Raw genomic sequence first — 22,811 nt, 5'->3', positions numbered from 1 at the left:
CTCACATAGTGACTAACTCAGTATCTCTCAAAGTAACTAACTCAGTATCTCTCAAAGTAACTAACTCAGTATATCTCATAGTAACTAACTCAGTATATCTCATAGTAACTAACTCAGTATCTCTCATAGTATCGAACTCAGTATCTCTCATAGTAACTAACTCAGTATCTCTCAAAGTAACTACCTCAGTATCTCTCATAGTAACTAACTCAGTATCTCTCATAGTATCTAACTCAGTATCTCTCATATTAACTCTTCAACTAAATATCTAACTCAGTATCTAATTCAGTGTCTCTCTAACTCAGTTACTAACTCAGTAGCTTGCTTACTCAATCAATCAATCAATCCAATCAATCAAATTTATTTATAAAGCCCTTTTTACAACAGCAGTTGTCACAAACTGCTTTACAGAGACACCCGGCCTTAAACCCCAAGGAGCAAACAACAGTTGTGTTGAATTTCAGTGGCTAGGAAAAACTCCCCAAGAAGGCCGAATTTTAGGAAGAAACCTAGAGAGGACCCAGGCTCAGAGGGGTGACCAGTCCTCTTCTGGCTGTGCCGGGTGAGATATTAAGAGTCCAATTGGAATAATTAATACATTTCTCTGGGCTAAATCCAGAGTCTATTTGATTTTAGACTATGTCAAAAGTATGACCAGGTGGACAAGGACAGGGACAGCAACGGGCCCCCCAAACCAGGTACTCCGCAGGTGTGGACCAGGACCTCATGTCCTCCTAAAGTTTAAAACTGGAGGAGACTGAGAAAAGTTAGAAAGTGCATTCCTCATATCCCCCAGCACAATAGTATAGCAGCGTAACACCTTGGAACTGAGACGGGGGGGTCTGGCGACACTGTGGCCCTACCCGGGGGAGGCCCCGGACAGGTCCCAACAGGCAGGAAATCAATCCACCCCTCATTGCCAGGCATCAACCAATGGGACACCCACCAACCGCAACCCCCCTGAATGAGGGCCGAGTATTGCCAGCAGCGTACAGCCCAATTGTACAAGTGCGTAACAGAGAGACAACAACAAGCCATTGACTCCGCCCCCGAAAGGCATTGGAGGGAGGGCATCCCAGTGGCGACAAGAGCCCACCTGGCAAGACAGCAAGGGTGGACAGTATCAAGCCTACTGGTCACCTTCACGCCCCCGGGCCAGGCTACACCTAATTATAAACCTTGCTGTAGAGATGAGTCTTTAGGAGACACTTGAAAGTTTGCACTGAGTTTGCATTTCTAACCTTAATTGGCAGATCATTCCACAGTAGTGGAGCTCTATGAGAAAAGGCCCTGCCTCCGGCTGTCTGTTTAGAGATTCTAGGTACAATTAAAAGGCCTGCATCTTGTGATCGTAGGTTACGTGTAGGTATGTATGGCTGGATCATTTCAGCAAGGTAAGTAGGAGCAAGTCCATGTATTGATTTATAGGTTAACAATAAAACCTTAAAATCAGCCCTAACCCTAACAGGCAGCCAGTGTAAGGACACTAGGACAGGAGTAATGTGTTCACATTTTTTTGTTCTAGTTAGGATTCTAGCAGCCATGTGCAGCACTAATTGAAGTTTATTTATTAATTTGTCTGGATAACCAGAGAGAAGAGCACTGCAGTAATCTAGTCTAGAAGTAACGAAAGCATGGATTCATTTTTCTGCATCAGTTTTTGATAGAAAGTTTCTAATTTTTGCAATGTTTTGAAGATGAAAATAAGCAACTCTTGAGACATATTTTATATGTTCTTCAAAGGAGAGGTCAGTGTTTATAACTCAGTATTTAACTCAGTGTCTCTTTAATTCAGTAACTCAGTCATAATCTCCAAATAACTCATTATGCATTGTATCTTTAACTCAGCATCTCTCTCTCGCTGTATCTCTCTATCTAAAATCATCTCTGTACATCTCTCTCTTTCTATCCCCATCTCCTCTCTAACACCACATCCTCTCTGATTCTTCACCTCTGTAGTGAGGCAGTTTGCAGTCAGTCGGGTACTCACCCCTGCATAGAACATCTTGTTGCGGAAGCGGCTGTTGAATTTCTCAGGGTTGGCCTCTGCCGGGAGAACAGGATATTCAACTGTTCCAGTGTGTGTAAGTAGTCAGACAGCTAAATGAATATTGCTTCTAGTCTGTCGAGACATCTCTACTCACCTCTGGATTCGTGGAACTCCAGAGTGACATGGGCATCGAAGCCCAGGCTGAAGTAGTTGTTAAAAACATTCAGTGGGAGCTGGGGACATCCAGAGAGATGCGGAGAGAGAGGGAGAAAAGAAACACACAAACGAGTAACAAAATCAATACATTAGTCTAAACTCTGCTTTCAATTTCTGCCCCATCTCTTAGACCCTGGGGGAAATCGTTATTGGTTTTACTTGGACTCTCTTCCAGTCTCTGCCCTCCCCTGGCCTCCTTTTGAAAAAGGTTGAAGGTATTTGAGGAGCGTAGGCGAGGGGAGGGAGGTGGAAACACATTTTCTTGTAAAAAAAAAAAAAGAGACACCCCCCTTCTACTTGAGCAGCATTAAGCAAACAGTGTTCTCACTGGTTGAGCATCAAACAAAGTGGGTGAAGTGATAAAAAATGCAGCAAGCTGTACAACGTTGCTTATATTGATAGGGATTTTTCTTTTTAAAATGTAGGCATCCTTTACTCCCTCAAAGAAAATGCTGATTCAAAGAGGGTGGGGTTTTTGAACAGTTCTGTACCAGCCACTGCAAGGCTACTTTGTGCATCCTCTGTACAGTAGGTAATCAAGTAGAGGAGCAGACTTTAGCACAATTACAAAAGGACCCAATCCTCAACCACTCAACCACTATTCAGCTGCAGTGACATGTTGGATACAGCCAAAGAGTCAGGGAGGAGACTTTAGAATACAGTTAGGTCTGGAAATAATTGGACACCGACACAAGTTTTGTTATTTTGGCTGTTTACCAAATATATTCAAGTTACAGTAAAATAATGAATATGGGCTTAAAGCGCAGTCTGTCAGCTTTAATATGACAGTATTAACATCCAAATTGGAGGAAGCGTTTAGGAATTACATATTAATTACAATTTACAATTACTTTTTCAAGGGACCAAAAGTAATTGGACAATTGACTCAAAAGCTGTTTCATGGACAGGTCTGGGCTATTCCTTTGTTATTTGGTCATCAATTAAACAGGTGAAAGGTCTGGAGTTGATTCCAGGTGTGGCATTCACATTTGGAAGCTGTTGCTGTGATACCAAAACATGAAAGTCAAAGGAGCTCTCAATGAAAGTGAAACAGACCATCCTTAGGCTGCAAAAAATATTAAAATAAGACAAATACCAGGGACATTAGGAGTGGCCAAATCAACAGTTTGGTACATTCAGAGAAAAGGACGCACTGGTGAGCTCTGCAACACAAAAAGTCCTGGTCGTCCACGGGAGACAACAGTGGTGGATAATCATAGGATCCTTTCCCTGGAAAAGAAAAACCCCTTCACAAAATCCAGCCAAGTGAAGAACACTCTCCAGGAGGTAGGCATATCATTATCCAAGTCTACCATAAAGAGAAGACTTCACGAGAACCAATACAGAGGGTTCATCACAAGGTGCAAACTGTTTATAAGCCTCAAGAATAGACCAGATTAGACTTTGCCAAAAACATTTTAAAAAGCCATCCAGTTCTGGAACAGCATTCTTTGGACCTTTACCAGAATGATGGGAAGAAAAAAGCATGGAGGACACAGATGTAAAATCACACTGCCTCCACTGTTTTAATATCTGTAAAACACGGTGGAGGCAGTGTGATGGCATGGGGATGCATGGCTTCCAATTGCACTGGGTCAATAGTGTTTATTGATGATCTGACAGAACACAGAAGCAGCCTGATGAATTCTGAAGTGTATAGGGACATATTGTCTGCTCATATTCAGCCAAATTCAGCGAAGTTGATTGAAATGGCGCTTCACTTTACAGATGGACAATGACCCAAAACATTCAGCAAAAGCAACCCAGGAGTTTTTTAAGGCAAAGAAGTGGAATATTCCACAATGGCCGAGTTAATCACCTGATCTCAACCTGATCGAGCTTGCATTTCACTTGCTGAAGACAAGACTTAAGACAGAAAGACCCACTTTAGAAACAACAACTGAAGACAGCTGCATTGAAGGCCTGGCAAAGCGTCACAAAGGAGGAAACCCAGTGTTTGGTGATGTCCATGCATTCCAGACTTCAAGCTGTCAATGCCTGCAAAGGATTCTCGATTTCATCTTGGTTGTTTCATTTCAAATCCATTGTGGTGGCGTACAGAACCAAATTATGAAAATTGTGTCAGTGTCCAAATATCTCCGGACCTAATTGTATTTCCATGAGACAGTCATACTACCACTGTTACCGCCTGTGACCCATTCACGCCATCCCATGACCTATAACGTCCGATAACAGACTGACCTTCTGTGTGCCCTCCTCTGGCTGGGCGGGGCTTCTCTCCACTTGAAGGTTCCATCTGTCCAGCTGCACCACAGAGCCATCCTCCACCTGACATAGTACCTTGGACACCGGCTCATCTGTATAACCCTACACACAGAGAGAGATTATAACTCTACAGAGAAATGTTATAACACTACAGAGATATGTTATAACCCTATGGAGAGATGTTATACCCCTATGGAGAAATGTTATAACCCTATGGACAGAGGCTATAACCCTACAGAGAGATGTTAAAACTATTAACCTTTTCACATGTGAGTTTCAAATATTCCTTACTCTCCAGCATTTGAACTCACGCCAGCATTTGAACAGTCACCTTGCTAGGTAAGGAACACTACATGCATTGCATTGCAAGCTTCTGTCGTTGACTCGAATTCTAAGAGCTGCAAAAGTTGGTTGATTTATAACTGTAGCTAGCTAGAAAACGTCAGCTAACCGCTAGCAAACGTCAGCTGCCAGCTAGCTAACAAATCGTGACCAGTTATTCAGTGCAGTGAAAATGAATAAACTATATAAAATGCATACAACGGGTAACGTAACTTCTACAAAGTTTTTGCAATGGTTTTGATCGGTAGTAGTCGCTAATATAATTTGTTTTTGTGTACTAGTGTTGGCTGTCTGTTGGTACATAAGTAACACTGCCTGTCCCAATTTGAATGCTTTCTACCTGGTTAATATCTTAGTGTGGTCTTGAAACAATTACAATCAGGAAATAAAGTTATAAACACTGTTTGAGCTAAATTTGAGTAAATAATAGTGCGGTTTTACCAGCCATTGTTACGTTACTTGTAGCTAGGCATGCTAATGGTACGTTCTAAACATGACTTTCTAATCACACCAGTGTGATAGTACGCTTCAGGGACCACTCTAGCCTGATCACACTGGTGTGACCGTACGCGTCAAACGGTTAACAGAGAGAGGGACAGGTTATAACCCCCAACAGAGAGAGACATGATTGAACCCTACAAATATATATAACCCTACACAGGAAGAATGACAGGTTATAACCCTTGCACACACAGACAGAATGCTTATTACCCTACACAAAAACAGAAGGATTTCTCAGATTATAACCCTAAACAGATAGGGTTAAAAAAGACAGACAGGTTAAAACCCCACACAGACAAAGGTTCTTACAAAAATCCTAGACAGAGACAGAGAGAGACAGGGAGAGAGAGGGAGACAGAGGGAGTCAGAGAGAGAGAGAAATGGATGGACTGTATCCCTAATAGAAATGGTAATATGAAAATAATAGCATTTCAATTGGTAGAGAATGACTGGCATATCCAGGACACAGAGGTCTGACAGTTTACTGCCTACGCTGCCAGGCTGGTGGACACACACATGCACAGACGCTCACACACACACACAAACACATGTGCGCGCACACACACACAAACACATACGCGCGCACACAAATGCACACACAGACACTCACACACACACAGACACTTTGACAGAGCAATGAAGGGTTTTTCAACCAATAAGTGTCATTTGTTTTTGCCTCGTCCAGTAATAACTATTACTGTTATACAGCATCATATTCAGTGGCCACTCACTAAATCACCATCAACCTAAATAATCCTAAATATTCTGATGCCTTGGATTCCTCTCTTCTTTTGTTGGAGTATTATAAAGTGCATGACTGATTAATCTCTTTGGTATTCTGTTGGATATCTGTTGGTATTTATAGTCTACGGATCTAGTATGACAGCCATCTAGCGTCAGTTTTATTGTGCTGGCACCATTTTTGAAAAGTGACAGAGGAAAATATCTCAGGAAACCATGTCTGGGAATCTACACTGTAACATGGACTGCTGTAAAACCACATTGCTACTTTTGGGTGAACTATGCCTTTAATAAGCAAACATTCTATTCTGACAAAATATTATCCCCTTTATAGGCTTTCTGGCTTGCTTGTTTCCATACTCTTCTCTCCTCCTTTAAGCATCTTAAATGACTCTTATGGCTAATAACCCTTCATGCTCACAACCAATGAACTACCCATGAGCCCATAAGTGCCCTGTTCTCTTATTCTCCCATGTCTCTATTCTTCCCTCTTCAGGGGTCAGAGACCTCATTTATTTCCTGAGGAGTCTAATTAGCCTAAAAGGTAATTATTTCATATCCCAAAATACACCCAGAGGCACATACCTTTACACACAATTACTCAGGCAATTGTGTGTGCGAAACGCTGTTTCAAGGGTCACGCAAACTTGCCAATCAGCCTTTGTCTCAGAGAACACACAGATCACGGCAGAGCTCTTGCCTACTCGGACACATGGCGAAGCCGTTGCAGGTGCGGGCAAAAGGAGCGAGCCGGCGGAATGCTGACGGTGGTAAACAGACAGTGGCAGCTGTCGGAGGACACTGACTAAGGGGACGGGAAACAACGGCGGCGATAAACCCATGCGTTGTCTCTGCAAGGGCAGAGAGGGCGGGATCTACCACGCTGACAGTGCGCTATTTAACGGGATGATAGGGGACGTATGGAGGACAACAGCGCGCACACACACACACACACACAGATAGAAGAGCAGACAAGCACGCTTGCGTGCCCCTGGCGAACACACACACATCTGCACGCAAACAGAAAGCTTACCCCTCCCCAGTTGAGGGTCCTTGCGAGGTCATTTCCTGTCCCCAGAGGAAGTACTGCTACAGGGGGGTGGGGGGTCATTCCTAACTCATCCAGTGCGGACAGGATCCACCCCACCTAAAGAGAGAGAGAGTGACAACCATAAATGGAGAGAGAGAGAAAGAAAGAGGAGATTACATTATTTGAGTCTTCAATATCTCACCAGGGCCAACAAAAATGTATGCTTTTAACCTGACCTCCCCAAAGCACAATCACATTGAGTGCCCAGAAACCAATTTGTGTTAAATGTCTTGCTCAGGGACAGAGTCAAATGTTCTACCTTCCCTGCTCAAGGATTTGATTTAGCAAACATTTGATCAATAGAAAGATGTTCCAACCATAAGGCTACCTGTTTAGATGGGTGAAATGGATGTAGTGAGTCCTGATCATTTTTTTAAATTACGTTTATTTGTGCCTATATATGGCTGGTTTTTGAGTGTGTGTGTTATCCAGGTCTAAGATTCCCAGATAAAGGTAGAAAAACCTAACAAATCGGTTCCCAAACGTTTGTTGTTTGGCAGGTCCCCAGTAGGAAAAATACAATTTCTGTCTGATGGGTTAGATTTAGGGTGAAACCTACTTAAGTAATTAACTACTTAATTGGTCATAGTGTTAAAATCAGGGTTACTTTCAGGTTAAGGCATTACTACTAAGGTTTAGAGGTTAGGGTTAAGTTTTGGCAGGGTTAACACTTTAGGCTATTGAGGTTAAGGTTTGGGTAAGGTTTAGAGCTAGGGAACATTAATTTGTAAGTCAAGGTTAGGTTTCCGGTCCCCTCAAGGATAGAATACGTGTGCGTGTCTGTGTATATGGGTTCCCACCAGGGGGTGCTGTGTTCACACAGTAACATTGCACCGTATCTAGCTATCCAGCTACCACTGCAGTCACAGAGAGACAAAAAACAGACAGACCAACTGATTGAGAGAAAGACAGGCAGAAAGAGTCAAAAGACAGGCAGGCAGACAGGCTCATTAGAGATAGATAGAGAGCCTCTGTATGGACATTGAATCGACACTGATTCTCTCACCGTCCCGTCTCCGCCACAAGCCAAGATCCGCAAGTTTGGCACCTTCCTGTACAACTCCAACCTGGCAGACCAGAAGCACAGAGGTGTGTAGTTACTAGGGTTGTTGCGTGTAGTGACTAGGCCTGTAGTGTATAGTTATTAGGGGTGTATAGTGTAGTACTCACGCCTCTTTCAGCCCTCCCTGGGAAAGATCAAACACCTGACGAGGGTTTAGGATCCACATAAACATCTGTAAGACCTTGGTACCCTGAGAAGCGAGAGGGAGGGGAAAAAGAGAGGGAGTTAGAGAGGGTCAGGGTATATGGTCGGAAGAAGCTGAACATGGGTGGGGTTTAGTATTCTCATTGGTAAAGGTCAGATGTCAGTAAACTTACCTGGTTGCCTCCGCTCTTGGGGTTGACAAAGACTAGAACAGGCTTCATCAGCGGGGATGGAAGAGGCTTCAGAATGAATGGACGCCATTTTGACTCCTAATGGAGAAAGACAAACTTTACAGAAAGCCTACCCCGAAGTAAATAGAGGAAGCATGTAAACTCACCAGACAGAATACAACTCACATCAGTTCCTTTTTTACTGCTTCGCCTTTTGAACGATGTGCGTTTTTTCCTCCTGGTCGAGTTTTTGAACGAGCTCTGTTAATGTGGACACAGTGAGAGAAAGTGAGACGACAGAGAAACAGAGAGAGAGCGACAGAGATAGAAACATAAAGACACAAAGAAGACCTAATATGTCTGACAGCTCAACCTGTTAACACTCCTACACTTTCCATTCTAAATGTGATGTCTGTCCTGAAAGCAGTAATAAGTGTCTCTTTGAAACTCTGGAGTCAAGACATTGTTGGCGCAACTGGCTTTTATTACTACTGTGTTTAGGAATTAATTGAAATCTGTTAAGGGCAAATATGTGACAGAATTCAGGAAAATGGGCTTATGTCGCATGTCCCTACTTTCCAGGAGAGAAGTTTGTAAGAAGAAAAACATGTTCTAGGATATTTTGTATTTTTAACAGAAATGCCTTCTTGAAATTGGAACTTTAATGGTAGTTAATAACAAACTAGCACGCGAAGTGTAAATGTGAATAAAATGTAAAATGCAAACCCTTGTTTAACCAGGAAACAAAAGGACTTTTCCTCCTAGACATAAATGGCTTAGATAATGAAGGGGCTGCACATGCTGACATAATGAGTTCTGATTGGTTTGCTGAATCACAGGTTTCTGTCATTACACCCATAGTTGTTCAGTTGAATTACTACCTGGGGTTTTTCAAAAGTGGACAACTGCAATCGCGATGCTACAGATGTGAACCACATCACTGCCCTGAATTTAGTTGGTTTTATCAAAAAATCTCAGTGGGAACAAGTTGTGAGATACTACTTTTTGGAGGACAATAATGCCATGACTCAGAAGATGAATCAGATGACTTTGACTTGGATACTGTACGAAACTTCCAGGCAAAATGTAGGCATTTCATTGCAATGCCAGTGGATGAAAGGAAAACACTGGCTCGTTTTGTATGAAACAACTGTCCATGGATTACATTTACAAGAAAAGGACAACCATGGAATCTACGATTAAGAAAATGAAAGATGCACAGATTCTTGCTTTGAGTCAACAGACCAAATAGAAACGATAGAGGATTTTGCATAGAATGAGAGATATTCCGTCTGTCGCAAAACATTAACATGTGTACGGGTAAGTCTAATGTTTGCTAACTAGCTACAGATAATTCCTTTTCAGAAAGTTGTCAAAGTCCTTTGCCTTGCTAGTTATCTAGCTATAGCTACTGACGTTACTGTTAATGTTAGCTAGCTAGGTAATGATGCTAACCTACCAGCTAGCTAACATTTCTGATCCTGTTAGTTGGTGTGACAACTGCGACCTCTGCTGGTTCACCTCCCCCTGCAGTGGGCGGGCCCCAGCGGTCGACGTCACCGGCCTTCTGACACCACCGTCTCATCATACATTTCACCTGTGTCTCGTTTAGTGCACCTGTTCCTCATCATCGCTGTTTCCCCCGGTATATATGTTCCCTCTGCTCCCCCTGTCTTTGTGTGTGATTGTCTCTACCTGTTTGTAGAGCTGTGCTACGCTTTGTGAAGCTGTATATGTTCGATTGGATTCTATTAAATAACCTTCCACCACGCCTTCTCCTGCTCCTCCTTGCTCCTCAAACCCCGAAGCCGTGACAGAATCACACACCTAAGAAATACAGCAAGGATATGGAGCCTACAGGAGCCACAGGCAAGGTCGGTGTTGCGGAGGCGGTCCGAATACATTCAACAATGCTGGCCAGCCTAGGCGCGGCAATGGACAACGTCTTGAAAGCGGTACAGCGCCTAGAGCTGAGCCAGCAGACCCCCGCAGCACCGGCCGTTTCTCCGCCTGCCCTTTCCTCGCCGCCTAGCATGGGGGCACTGCATCTCCCCTTGCCCAGGGACTTCGACGGGGCGGCGGACCGCTGCCAGGGATTCCTCCTACAACTGGACATCGCGCTCCAGGCGATGCACCCTGCGCCGACCGAGGCTCAGAAGATCACCTCGCTCGTCTCCTGCCTATCCGGAAAAGCCCTGGAGTGGGCCACCGCCGTCTGGAACACCGAGCAGCCCACCCAGGGCAGCTACGCCGATTTCACCCGCCGCTTCCGAACCGTGTTCGACCATCCACACGAAGGGAGAGAGGCGGGTGAACGACTGTTCCACTTACGGCAGGAGACGAGATCGGCGCAGGAATTCGCTCTGGAGTTCCGGACCCTGGCAGCGGGATCGGGGTGGAACGAGCGGGCTCAGATCGACCACTACCGGTGTAGCCTTCGCGAGGACGTCCGGAGGGAGCTGGCTTGTCGAGACGTGTCCCTCTCCTTTGACCAACTGGCGGACATGTCCATCCGTCTCGACAACCTGCTAGCTGCCCGAGGACGTCCCGGAAGAGGCCCGCCCGTTCCACCCTGCCAACCAGACGCCGCCGTCCCCATGGCCCTGGGGGCGGCTGCGCTGTCGGGCAGGTGTAGGGGAGGAGAGGTGCGGAGTGCCTCCAAGAGGAAACGAGGCCGTACAACCGCGCCGCACCGCACCTCCCTCCCCGAGTCAAGAGGTGACAGGCAGGGCACTTCCGCATCACCCCAGGTAGCACATGCACATTCACCACTAACCTCTTCCCTCTCTATGTGCACTGTCCCTGTTAGGTTCCCCGGCTTTCCGCGGCTCTCCCGGTGTAAGGCGCTGGTAGACTCAGGCGCAGCCGGAAATTTCATGGATAAGTCTTTTGCCCTGCGGTCACGCATACCCCTCCAGGCCCTCGACACCCCCCTGCCCGTGAGAGCTCTAGACAGCCGGCCACTAGGGTCAGGTCTGGTCACGAGTTGCACTGTTCCCCTCCTCTTGGTTACCGACAACCGACACAGTGAAACCATATCCTTTCACATAATCGACTCACCCACATTCCCAATAGTTTTAGGTTTCCCCTGGTTATCCCTACACGACCCCGTCATCTCCTGGTCTAGTCGACGTCTGTCGGGGTGGTCGCGGAAGTGCCAGGGTAGGTGTTTGGGTGTTTCCGTTGGCTCGACCTCGGTGGAGAGTCCAGACAGTGCGCCCGCCGTGCCCATTCCCCCCGAATACAGGGACTTGGCTACGGTTTTCTCCAAAGCCAAGGCTGCTGTGTTGCCACCACACCGGCTGGGGGATTGTGCGATAGACCTCGTTGACGGAGCCGCACTCCCGAAGGGTCACGTGTATCCACTGTCTCGCACCGAAACGGAGACTATGAACGCCTACGTTACGGAAGCGTTGGAACAGGGATACATTAGGCCCTCCAAGTCACAGGTCTCCTCGAGTTTCTTTTTTGTGAAAAAGAAGGACGGTGGTTTGCGCCCGTGCATCGATTACCGGGCGCTGAACAAGATCACCATTCCGTTCCGCTACCCTCTCCCTTTGATCTCTGCGGAGGTGGAGAGGATGCACGGGGCCCGCTTTTTCACTAAATTAGACCTCAGGAGTGCCTATAACCTGGTGCGTATCCGGGAAGGAGACGAGTGGAAAACCGCTTTTAGTACCACATCTGGCCATTACGAGTATTTAGTGATGCCGTACGGGTTGATGAATGCTCCTTCAGTCTTCCAGTCCTTCGTCAACGACGTATTCCGGGACTTGTTGTGCGAAGGAGTGGTAGTGTATATTGATGACATCTTGATATTCACTGCTACCCGCGCCAAACATGTCTCGTTAGTGCGCAGAGTGCTGGCTCGACTGCTGGAGCATGACCTGTACGTGAAAGCCGAGAAGTGTCTGTTTTTCCAGTCGTCTGTGTCCTTCCTGGGATATCGCTTTTCCAGCACAGGTGTGGCTATGGAGGAGCCTCACATTGACGCCGTGCGTAATTGGCCGACCCCAACCACGGTCAAGGACGTGCAACGTTTCTTAGGCTTCTCTAATTACTACAGGAGGTTTATCCGGGGCTTTAGCCAGGTCGCGGCTCCGATCACCTCCCTTCTGAAGGGGGGGGCGACCCGGTTGAGGTGGACCGTGGACGCGGAGCGGGCGTTTGTGGAACTGAAACACCGTTTCACCACCGCTCCGGTCCTGGCCCATCCCGACCCGTCGCTCCAGTTCATCGTGGAGGTGGACGCGTCCGATTGTGGGCTCGGTGCCATCCTCTCCCAGCGGACGGGGTGTCGTAACACGCTCCGTCCCTGTGCCTTCTTCTCCCAGAAGCTCAGTGCGGCGGAGCGGAACTACGACATTGGTGATCGTGAGCTGCTGGCCGTGGTTCGAGCTCTGTCGGCGTGGAGGCACTGGTTAGAGGGGGCTAAACACCCTTTCCTCGTCTGGACTGACCACCGGAACCTGGAGTACATGCGGGCAGCGAGGAGGCTGACCCCTCGCCAGGCAAGGTGGGCTATGTTCTTCACCCGGTTTGTGTTTACTCTCACTTACAGGCCGGGGAGTAAGAACGTCGGGGCTGACGCGCTGTCCCGCCAGCATGACACGGAGGAGAGGCCTGTGGATGATGCTCCCGTGCTCCCGGAGTCATGCATCGTGGCACCGGTGGTATGGGAACTGGACGCGGACATCGCCCGAGCGCAGCGCGACGAGCCCTCTCCGCCCACATGCCCTGAGGGCCGTACGTATGTGCCGGCGTCTGTCCGCGACCGCCTCATCTACTGGGCGCATACATCTCCCTCCTCCGGTCATCCTGGCATCGGGCCAACAGTGCGCGCCCTGGCCGGTAAGTACTGGTGGCCCACTTTAGCCAAGGACGTGAGGGTATACGTCTCTTCCTGCTCGGTGTGCGCCCAGAGTAAGGCACCCCGGCACCTACCTGTGGGCAAGTTGCACCCCTTGCCCATTCCACAACGACCATGGTCCCACCTTTCTGTTGATTTTTTGACTGATCTCCCCCCTTCCCAGGGCCATACCACCATCCTGGTCGTTGTGGATCGGTTCTCGAAGTCCTGCCGCCTCTTGCCCCTGCCCGGCCTTCCTACTGCCCTACAGACCGCGGAGGCCCTGTTTACACACGTCTTCCGGCACTATGGGGTGCCCGAGGACATCGTGTCTGACCGGGGTCCCCAATTCACGTCTAGGGTGTGGAAGGCATTTATGCAGCACCTGGGGATCTCGGTCAGCCTGACCTCGGGCTACCATCCCCAGTCCAACGGGCAGGTGGAACGGGTCAATCAAGAAGTGGGTAGGTTCCTCCGGTCCTACTGCCAGGACCGGCCGGGGGAGTGGGCAGAGTTTCTGCCGTGGGCGGAATACGCACTGAATTCTCTGCACCACTCCTCCACGGGAGTGACGCCTTTCCAGTGCGTCCTGGGCTACCAGCCGGTCCTGGCGCCGTGGACGCCGAGCCAGACCGGTACCCCTGCGGTGGACGACTGGTTCCGGCGGGCAGCGGGCACATGGGAGGCAGTACAATCCCGCCTCCGGCTCGCTGTCCGCCGTCAAAAGACCTCTGCAGACCGCCACCGCGGGGAGGCCCCGGTGTATCGGCCGGGCGACCGGGTCTGGCTCTCGTCCAGGGACCTGCCCCTCCGCCTGCCCTGCCGGAAGCTGGCCCCGCGGTTTGTGGGGCCTTTTAAAGTCCTGAGGAGAGTCAACGAGGTAACATATCGGTTGCGCCTTCCCCCCGACTACCGTATCAACCCCTCGTTTCATGTGTCTCTCCTCAGGCCGGTGGTGGATGGTCCCCTCCAGGGGTGTGAGGTGCGGGAGGTGCCCCCTCCCCCTCTGGACATCGAGGGGGCCCCGGCGTACTCTGTCCGCTCCATCGTCGACTCGAGGCGCCGGGCGGGGGGCCTCCAGTACCTCGTGGAGTGGGAGGGGTACGGCCCGGAGGAGCGGAGCTGGGTTCCGGTGAAGGACGTCCTGGCTCCCGTCCTTGTCCGCGACTTCCATCAGCGTCGGCCGGACCGCCCTGCTCCGCGCCCCCCGGGTCGGCCCCGAGGCCGGCGTCGTCGCGCGGCTGGGGCCGCGCGTCAGGGGGGGGGGTACTGTGACAACTGCGACCTCTGCTGGTTCACCTCCCCCTGCAGTGGGCGGGCCCCAGCGGTCGACGTCACCGGCCTTCTGACACCACCGTCTCATCATACATTTCACCTGTGTCTCGTTTAGTGCACCTGTTCCTCATCATCGCTGTTTCCCCCGGTATATATGTTCCCTCTGCTCCCCCTGTCTTTGTGTGTGATTGTCTCTACCTGTTTGTAGAGCTGTGCTACGCTTTGTGAAGCTGTATATGTTCGATTGGATTCTATTAAATAACCTTCCACCACGCCTTCTCCTGCTCCTCCTTGCTCCTCAAACCCCGAAGCCGTGACAGTTGGGTAGAAACCTTTTTTCACAAAAGTGAACACGTTTGATAATAAGCTACCTGATTGACCGGTCATTCATCCAGGTGTGTGTGATTTTGAACAGCTATCATGTTTGCATACAGGTGCTGGTCATAAAATTAGAATATCAGCAAAAAGTTTCAGTAATATTGAAGACACCTGGTGCCACACTCTAATCAGCTAATTAACTCAAAACACCTGCAAAGGCCTTTAAATGGACTCTCAGTCTAGTTCTGTAGGCTACACAATCATGGGGAAGACTGCTGACTTGACAGCTGTCCAAAAGACGACCATTGACACCTTGCAAAAGGAGGGCAAGACACAAAAGGTCATAGCTAAAGAGGCTGGCTGTTCACAGAGCTCTGTGTCCAAGCACATTAATAGAGAGGCGAAGGGAAGGAAAAGATGTGGTAGAAAAAAGTGATCACCCCACCCTGGAGGGGATTGTGAAACAAAACCCATTCAAAAATGTGGGGGAGATTCACAAAGAGTGGACTGCAGCTGGAGTCAGTGCTTCAAGAACCACCACGCACAGACGTATGCAAGACATGGGTTTCAGCTGTCGCATTCCTTGTGTCAAGCCACTCTTGAACAAGACACAGCGTCAGAAGCGTCTCGCCTGGGCTAAAGACAAAAAGGACTGGACTGCTGCTGAGTTATGTTCTCTGATGTAAGTACATTTTGCATTTCCTTTGGAAATCAAGGTCCCAGAGTCTGGAGGAAGAGAGGAGAGGCACAGAATCCACGTTGCTTGAAGTCCAGTGTAAAGTTTCCACAGTTAGTGATGGTTTGGGGTGCCATGTCATCTGCGGGTGTTGGTCCACTGTGTTTTCTGAGGTCCAAGGTCAACGCAGCCATCTACCAGGAAGTTTTAGAGCACTTCATGCTTCCTGCTGCTGACCAACTTTATGGAGATGCAGATTTCATTTTCCAACAGGACTTGGCGCCTGCACACAGTGCCAAAGCTACCAGTACCTGGTTTAAGGACCATGGTATCCCTGTTCTTAATTGGCCAGGAAACTCGCCTGACCATAACCCTATAGAAAATCTATGGGGTATTGTGAAGAGGAAGATGTGGTACGCCAGACCCAACAATGCAGAAGAGCTGAAGGCCACTTTCAGAGCAACCTGGGCTCTCATAACACTTGAGCAGTGCCACAGACTGATCGACTCCATGCCACGCCGCAACTAAGTATTAAGTGCTGTACATGCTCATACTTTTCATGTTCATACTTTTCAGTTGGCCAACATTTCTAAAAATATTTTTTTTGTATTGGTCTTAAGTAATATTCTAATTTTCAGAGATACTGAATTTGGGATTTTCATTAGTTGTCAGTTATAATCATCACAATTAAAATAAATTAACATTTGAAATATATCAGTGTGTGTAATGAATTAATATAATATACAAGTTTCACTTTTAATAAATAAACGTTTTGATGATATTCTAATTTTATGACCAGCACCTGTAGTTTTCACAAAAGTGAGCAAGTCACTTAGTTTGATAATAAGATACCTGATTGACCGGTCATTCATCCAGGTGTGTGTGATTATGCATAGCTATTATGTTTACATTGTCTTTCTGATTCTGATGGGTGATGTGGACAACCCAGTCCATCAGCACAGTAAGACTGCTAAATGGCTCAGTGGCTGTCCACCTGCACTCAAACTATCTGCACTTACATTGCTGCTACAATTTATTATGAATCCTGCTTTACATTTCACTGTACTGTTTATTCCTGACATATCAAGTGCATCTGTGTGTTCTCTTTATTTTGATTGGTTTGATATAGTATGTGTTTTATTAGAGATCAACCAGACCAGTTTACCACAAGGCCAGTGTCCCCATTTGAATATATAAATAGCTGGGTGGGGTTAAGGCCTAAGAGGGTGTGAACTACGCTGAATGGGCGTAAACAAAGACCAGCTCTCCGGCAAGTGTGAAGCCATCGATAATGTCCCCCAGAGAAGCACCAGCCTCCTTGATGGTAACTACTCTCCCTGTTACCTCTGCTTTCAGGTTTTCAAGGCGATCGCTGAAGTTCTGCGACGTACAACAGACCCGTCGTTTTGACTTGGAACTTGCGCAAGCTCATAGCAGTTCAAGAGCACGCACGTAGCTTGCACAACACACACTTACGTGCGTTTACGAACACGCTCCCAAGCGCGCTCAAACACACACCCAGCCGTCTCTTAATGCTGCTGGTGTATGTTGGTGTCATATGAAGATGACATTAATAAGGACAGACACAGCTTAGTGCCTGTGTCTATAAAAAGAGTGTGCTCAAGCGTGTGTGTGTGTCTACATGAATCCTGTCTGTTTGGCTTTGATTCCATGTGAAGTCTGCCTGTTGAACTTCCTGTGCTCTAGGGATAGTGTGTGTGTGTGTGTCCTTTTTTGGAGGGTCTACAAGTATTGTTGAACAAGGGAAGTGAGATCCATCTGGTGAGATTTGACCAGTTAGCATAATGAAAAAGGCTATGTCAGTTTAGTGTTAGGGTAAAAGATACAGGTTTAGGGATTAGGGTTAGGGTAAAGGATACAGGTTTAGGGTTTAGATTTAGGGGTAAAAGATAGAGGTTTAGGGATTAGGGTTAGGGTAAGGGATACAGGTTTAGGGATTAGGGTTAGGGTAAAGGATACAGTTGGGTTTAAGGGTCAGAATTAGGGTTCAGGGTTACGTTAATGGCTTGGGTAATGAGGATGTAGGGTGTTGAATGGGAATGCTTTTCAAGACAGGGAAAGTAAAACCTGAAGTGCATGCTTTGTTCTTACCTGTGGCCTCCTGACTTTGATGATCCAAGAGGGTGGAACGATGACCCCGGCGTGAGCCCCCAGAGAACAGGTCTCCTCAATCTGATGCAGCTGGAAACACGTCACCTTGTTATGGAACTAGGGAGGAGAGGAAATAGGCAAGGGGAGGAGGAAGGGAGGAGACGGGGGACGGAGGAAAGAGGAGCAGAGAGATAGAGTAGGGGATGAAGAGGGGAGTAGAGAACAAAGAAAGGGTTACAGGTCCATAGGTACCACCACTAACTCAAAGTGAAAGGCACACACAGTCCCAGAACACACACAACCCCAGAACACACACAGTCCCAGAACACACACAACCCCAGAACAGACACAACCCCAGAACACACACAGTCCCAGAACACACACAGTCCCAGAACACACACAACCCCAGAACACACACAACCCCAGAACACACACAGTCCCAGTACACACACAACCCCAGAACACACACAGTCCCAGTACACACACAACCCCAGAACACACACAGTCCCAGAACACACACAGTCCCAGTACACACACAGTCCCAGAACACACACAACCCCAGAACACACACAGTCCCAGAACACACACAGTCCCAGAACACACAGTCCCAGAACACACACAGTCCCAGAACAGACACAGTCCCAGAACACACACAGTCCCAGAACACACACAGTCCCAGAAGAGACAGAGTCCCAGAACACACACAGTTCCAGAACACACACAGTCCAAGTACACACACAGTCCCAGAACAGACACAGTCCCAAAACAGACACAGTCCCAGAACACACACAGTCCAAGAACACACACAGTCCAAGAACACACACAGTCCCAGAACACACACAGTTCCAGAACACACACAGTTCCAGAACACACACAACCCCAGAACACACACAGTCCCAGAACACACACAGTCCCAGAACACACACAGTCCCAGAACACACACAGTCCCAGAACAGACACAGTCCCAGAACAGACACAGTCCCAGAACAGACACACCACTCACAGCTTGTTTGCACCAGGAGCAGCTTATGGCCACAATCTCCTTACTGTGGAAGAACTTCTGCTGGAAGCTCTAGAAGAAACACAGCGTTAGTCGTGTGGTTGTCATGTCTACAGCACATACATACAGGACGCATGCTCGGTCGCATTGCTGGGTGTGTCTGCCCGTATGTCACCTTGCCACACTGTCGACATTTGCCTTCTTGACGGCGTCTGTGGACCCAGTGGTGCCTTAACATGTTCTGTCGAAGGGAAGAAAGAGGTCAAAGAGGCGTCCAGAGGGCTCTCTATCACACACACAGGCGGACAGAACAACACACTTACATCTCTGAGACAGCGTGAGCCTCCTTCTCTGAACGTGGGTTTACAGCGGAAGTTAATCTGAGGGAGAGACAGAGAATATGAGCGACGGGGGGGGGGGGGGGGGGGGGGCTGATGGAGAAGTGAGGAATGGCTAGGGTATAGCGTCAGGGGAGGCTCTTCCACTCAGACTCATGGCTAAAATATCATGAGAAAACATCAAGTCATGTGCGCGCACGGGTGGCCGTGGGTATCGGACCTGCCAACTTGGACCAAGTAGAGTGGGTTGGCGTTGGTGTTACCTTGTCGAGCTGCTCGATGCAGGCGGTGTGGACTACGATCTTACAGGCTGCACACTTCCTCCTGGGGGCGGACTTCTTAAGAAAGAGGGCAAACACACACCAGAGAGAGCAGTGAGATACGCACACGTACACACACCTCACCTAGGCAAGCGCTCAATCGCACGCGAGCACAGAACACAAACGGAGAAATCCGGCCGCTCTGATTGCGTCGCGCCGAAAGCGCTGTTGACGTTTGAAAAACTACACACACACATTCAGCGCACTCTCTGCTAGGAGAACTCGACATATGGTGGGAGAGAGAGAGAGAGGGATGAGAGAGAGGAAGAGAGAGAGAAATAGAGGAGGAAACAGAGCAAGAGAGGCAGATGGGAAGCTAAACAGAGATAATATTCTGTCCTGTTTATACCATCCTCTTTATTCCATTGAGCCTAATGACAGTGGCTGGTCTCCTCGCCACTCAGGGATATTAAAGCTGATGTTAGAGGTACTCTTCCAGGTAATGTCAGGTAACGTCCACGCCGACACACACTAACAACTTGTGTGTCCTTTTAACACGCGGTAAACACAGACGCCTGCTTAACCTGTTCGTTACATGCAATGTCCTCACCCAGTCTGTCCTCACCCAGTCTGTCCCCACCAACTCCGTCCCCACCCACTCTACCTTCACCCTCTCTGTCCACACCAACTTTGCTCCCACCCACTCCATCCTCACCAACTCTGTACCCACCATCCCTATCCTCACCCACTCTGCCCTCACCCCCTCTCTGTCCCCCTGTATTTTCTTTCTCTCCCTCTCTCTCTCCCTCTGTATTTTCTTTCTCTCCCTCTCTCTCTCCCTCTGTATTTTCTTTCTCTCCCTCTCTGTCCCCTTGTATTTTCTTTCTCTCCCTCTCTCTCTCCCTCTGTATTTTCTTTCTCTCCCTCTCTCTGTCCCCCTGTATTTTCTTTGTCTCTTTCTCTCCCTCTCTGTCTCTTTATATCGCTCTGGCTTGTAATTCATTCCCTCTCATGCCCTATCCATCCCATTTCTCTCTGTCTGCCTCTCTTTCATCCTCTCTCCCTCTCTTTCCCGTCTTCTCTTTGCTGTCTCTTTCTCTGTAAAAAAATAAAAAGGGAACATGGAACACATTTTGGTTGAATGTTGGTGCGTTGCATCTGTTTGTTAATGTTTTTTTGTTGCAGTAGCTTAAATAAGGTGCAGCCAATAAAGGAATTTCTACATTCTAATTCTCTCTCTCTCTCTTTCCCTCCCTCCCTCCCTCCCTCCCACCCACCCTGTCACAGTACTCACTGCAGTCTTTAGCACACACGTATCCTCCCCCAGGTAGCACAGCTCTCCCGAACAACTGGTCTCCATCCACAGGTGGTCCCCGTTTAAAGCAGTCTCCTATAGGCCCACACCAACGCGCCCACACACATGTGGACCCGCGCCGACAAAACACACACACACACACAAAGGAATATGTCAGAACTTCCCACCCACTTGGTGGCCACACAGTGGTGTGTGTGTGTGTGTGTGTCTCGGAAATATCCGTAGGAATTCGGTGCGGGGGCGAGCCTATATTTGAGATAGATCCTCCCCTGCAGGGTCCGCGGATCAAACATAAAGTCCAACAAAGCGAAGCACAACCACATCATCCACTAAGTGCTGTGTAATGCCAAAATGTTAGCTCATTAAAGTGTGTGTGTGTGTGTGTCTGGAGATCCTGCAGGGAGGGAAATGGCAGGAATGACGTTAAGGAAGTCTCCTGGGTAGAGGGACCTATTGCTCCCCAGGTAATAACCGGTTTGGTTCTCAGGGTATTTGTGTGTGTGTGTATGACTCACATTCCAGTCGACAGACGTGCGCAGCTCCTTGGAGGGTCCGTTGCTGACAGGAGGCAGGGGGTGGTGGACAGGAGCCAGGTGCTGGAGACCCGACCTCGAGATGGCTTTCCTGAGAAACACACACATGCCGCTCCCTGTTAGCAGAGTATCAGCGCAGTCCATCATTATCAAATGTCTTGACCCGTAATCAGGGAAATGAAGGGATTCCTACAGACAGCGGCACATTCAGTAACGTGAAAGCATTCGGGTCAGTGATGGAATCGTTAAATCACAATTCCTTCCACGCACCTCAACAAGTCTCGACACGCTCCACGTTACTGAACTGAAAATATGCTTCAGTTAATTTTGAAGAAATACATTCAGAGCTGGGAAACTGACGCTTGCGGCGCAGAAGGTAGAATGCGAATAAATGGGGCTACAACACACGGACTGAAAAACCTACGGCAACAAGTCCAATGAATGGGAATGTTCAGAACAGACATAGAAGGGGCTGTGTGATCGGAGCAAGGAGGAGGCTGGATTCAGAACGGATGGTAAAACAAGCAACATCACTGTTGCTGTCAACATGTGTTCTCTTTAAGTAGATGCTACACTGACCCAGTAGCCTCAGTAATCTGGAGAGATCAAGAGAAACACCGAGAGAAAAAGAAAGAGCGAGGTAAAGATAGCGGTGTAGTTAGATGAAGAGAGGGATGGAGGGAGAGCAAGAGAGAGGGAGAAAGAGGGAGGGAGGGACAGGAGGGAGAAAGAAAGAGAGGGGTGGAGGGAGAAGTAGAGGAAAGAAGAACAGGAGTTAGATGAAGAGTGAAATGGGGTGGAGGTAGAGGGAGAGAGAGGGAGATGGAGGTAGAGAGAGATGAGTGGAGGGGGAGAAAGAGAGGGGAGAGAGAGGAGAGAGAGGGAGATGGAGGTAGAGAGAGAGAGGGAGAGGGAGAGAGGGAGAGAGGGAAGGAAAGGTACAAAAAGGTCTGGCTCATTCTCTTCTAAATGTCTAAAGTAGCTGAATCGGTCATAACTACCACCGCACAAAACTGACAAACTGGCACACAACCAACCAAAACCAACCCACAGCCTACAGCTTCTCCACAACCTCGCCACAATCTCCACACAAATGACCTCCCCACAACGTCCCCAAAGCTGTAATAGAATATGTAACAGCGCTTCTGTAAACAGTCACTGCGAGTCCATCAGTAACTGTCTGACACAGAATGGAACATTCCAGGTAGGTTAAAGAAATAGAGAAACCTCTCACTCATCTGTTCTATGCGGTACGTAACACACAGAGTGTGTGTGTCTGTGTGTGTGTCTGTGTGTCTGTGTGTGTGTCTGTGTGTGTGTGTGGGCAGGTTGAGCAGAAAACTGAAACCCTGATGAAAGTTTCAGACCTTGTCTAAAATGAACCGCTGTGACAAAGGCTTAGAGAGTCCGTTTACAGGGCTGTGTAATTCAAGCTGCAGCGCGCGCACACACACACACACACACGTCCAGGAAGATAAAAATAGATGTACAGGGGTGACAACACACAGTTGGATGCATGCCACATAGGTCAGAACAAACACAGACACACACAGTTAACAAAGTATAGGCTTAGTGCAGAGCTGGCAACGGTGCTACTGGATCTGTAAACTTGAGTGTCCAGGACACCGAAACCCACACTGTCCAAAACACAC

The 22,811-nt window shown here is 48.3% G+C and overlaps 1 protein-coding gene across 3 annotated transcripts in view; it reads right to left on the bottom strand.

Annotated features, from left to right (window-relative positions):
- Window positions 1–22,811, bottom strand: part of dgki (diacylglycerol kinase, iota) — a 58,023-nt gene that overhangs the window by 10,747 nt on the left and 24,465 nt on the right. For 2 of the 3 annotated variants that reach the window (XM_010896495.5, XM_010896497.5), the window contains exons 2-16: window positions 21,142–21,250; window positions 20,606–20,701; window positions 19,315–19,389; window positions 19,037–19,093; window positions 18,889–18,954; window positions 18,717–18,785; window positions 17,714–17,830; window positions 8,670–8,744; window positions 8,487–8,582; window positions 8,277–8,359; window positions 8,113–8,173; window positions 7,050–7,163; window positions 4,409–4,534; window positions 2,145–2,223; window positions 1,991–2,046 (exon numbers count right to left, since the gene is read on the bottom strand). In XM_010896495.5, coding sequence (XP_010894797.1) covers window positions 1,991–2,046; window positions 2,145–2,223; window positions 4,409–4,534; window positions 7,050–7,163; window positions 8,113–8,173; window positions 8,277–8,359; window positions 8,487–8,582; window positions 8,670–8,744; window positions 17,714–17,830; window positions 18,717–18,785; window positions 18,889–18,954; window positions 19,037–19,093; window positions 19,315–19,389; window positions 20,606–20,701; window positions 21,142–21,250 — 1,279 coding nt within the window. The remainder of the gene's footprint in view (window positions 1–1,990; window positions 2,047–2,144; window positions 2,224–4,408; window positions 4,535–7,049; window positions 7,164–8,112; window positions 8,174–8,276; window positions 8,360–8,486; window positions 8,583–8,669; window positions 8,745–17,713; window positions 17,831–18,716; window positions 18,786–18,888; window positions 18,955–19,036; window positions 19,094–19,314; window positions 19,390–20,605; window positions 20,702–21,141; window positions 21,251–22,811) is intronic. The other variant, XM_010896496.5, reaches the window with a different exon arrangement.

Source organism: Esox lucius, chromosome 23 (assembly GCF_011004845.1).
Source record: "Esox lucius isolate fEsoLuc1 chromosome 23, fEsoLuc1.pri, whole genome shotgun sequence".
Classification (NCBI taxonomy): domain Eukaryota; kingdom Metazoa; phylum Chordata; class Actinopteri; order Esociformes; family Esocidae; genus Esox; species Esox lucius.
This window is presented reverse-complemented; position numbering and strand designations above follow the sequence as displayed.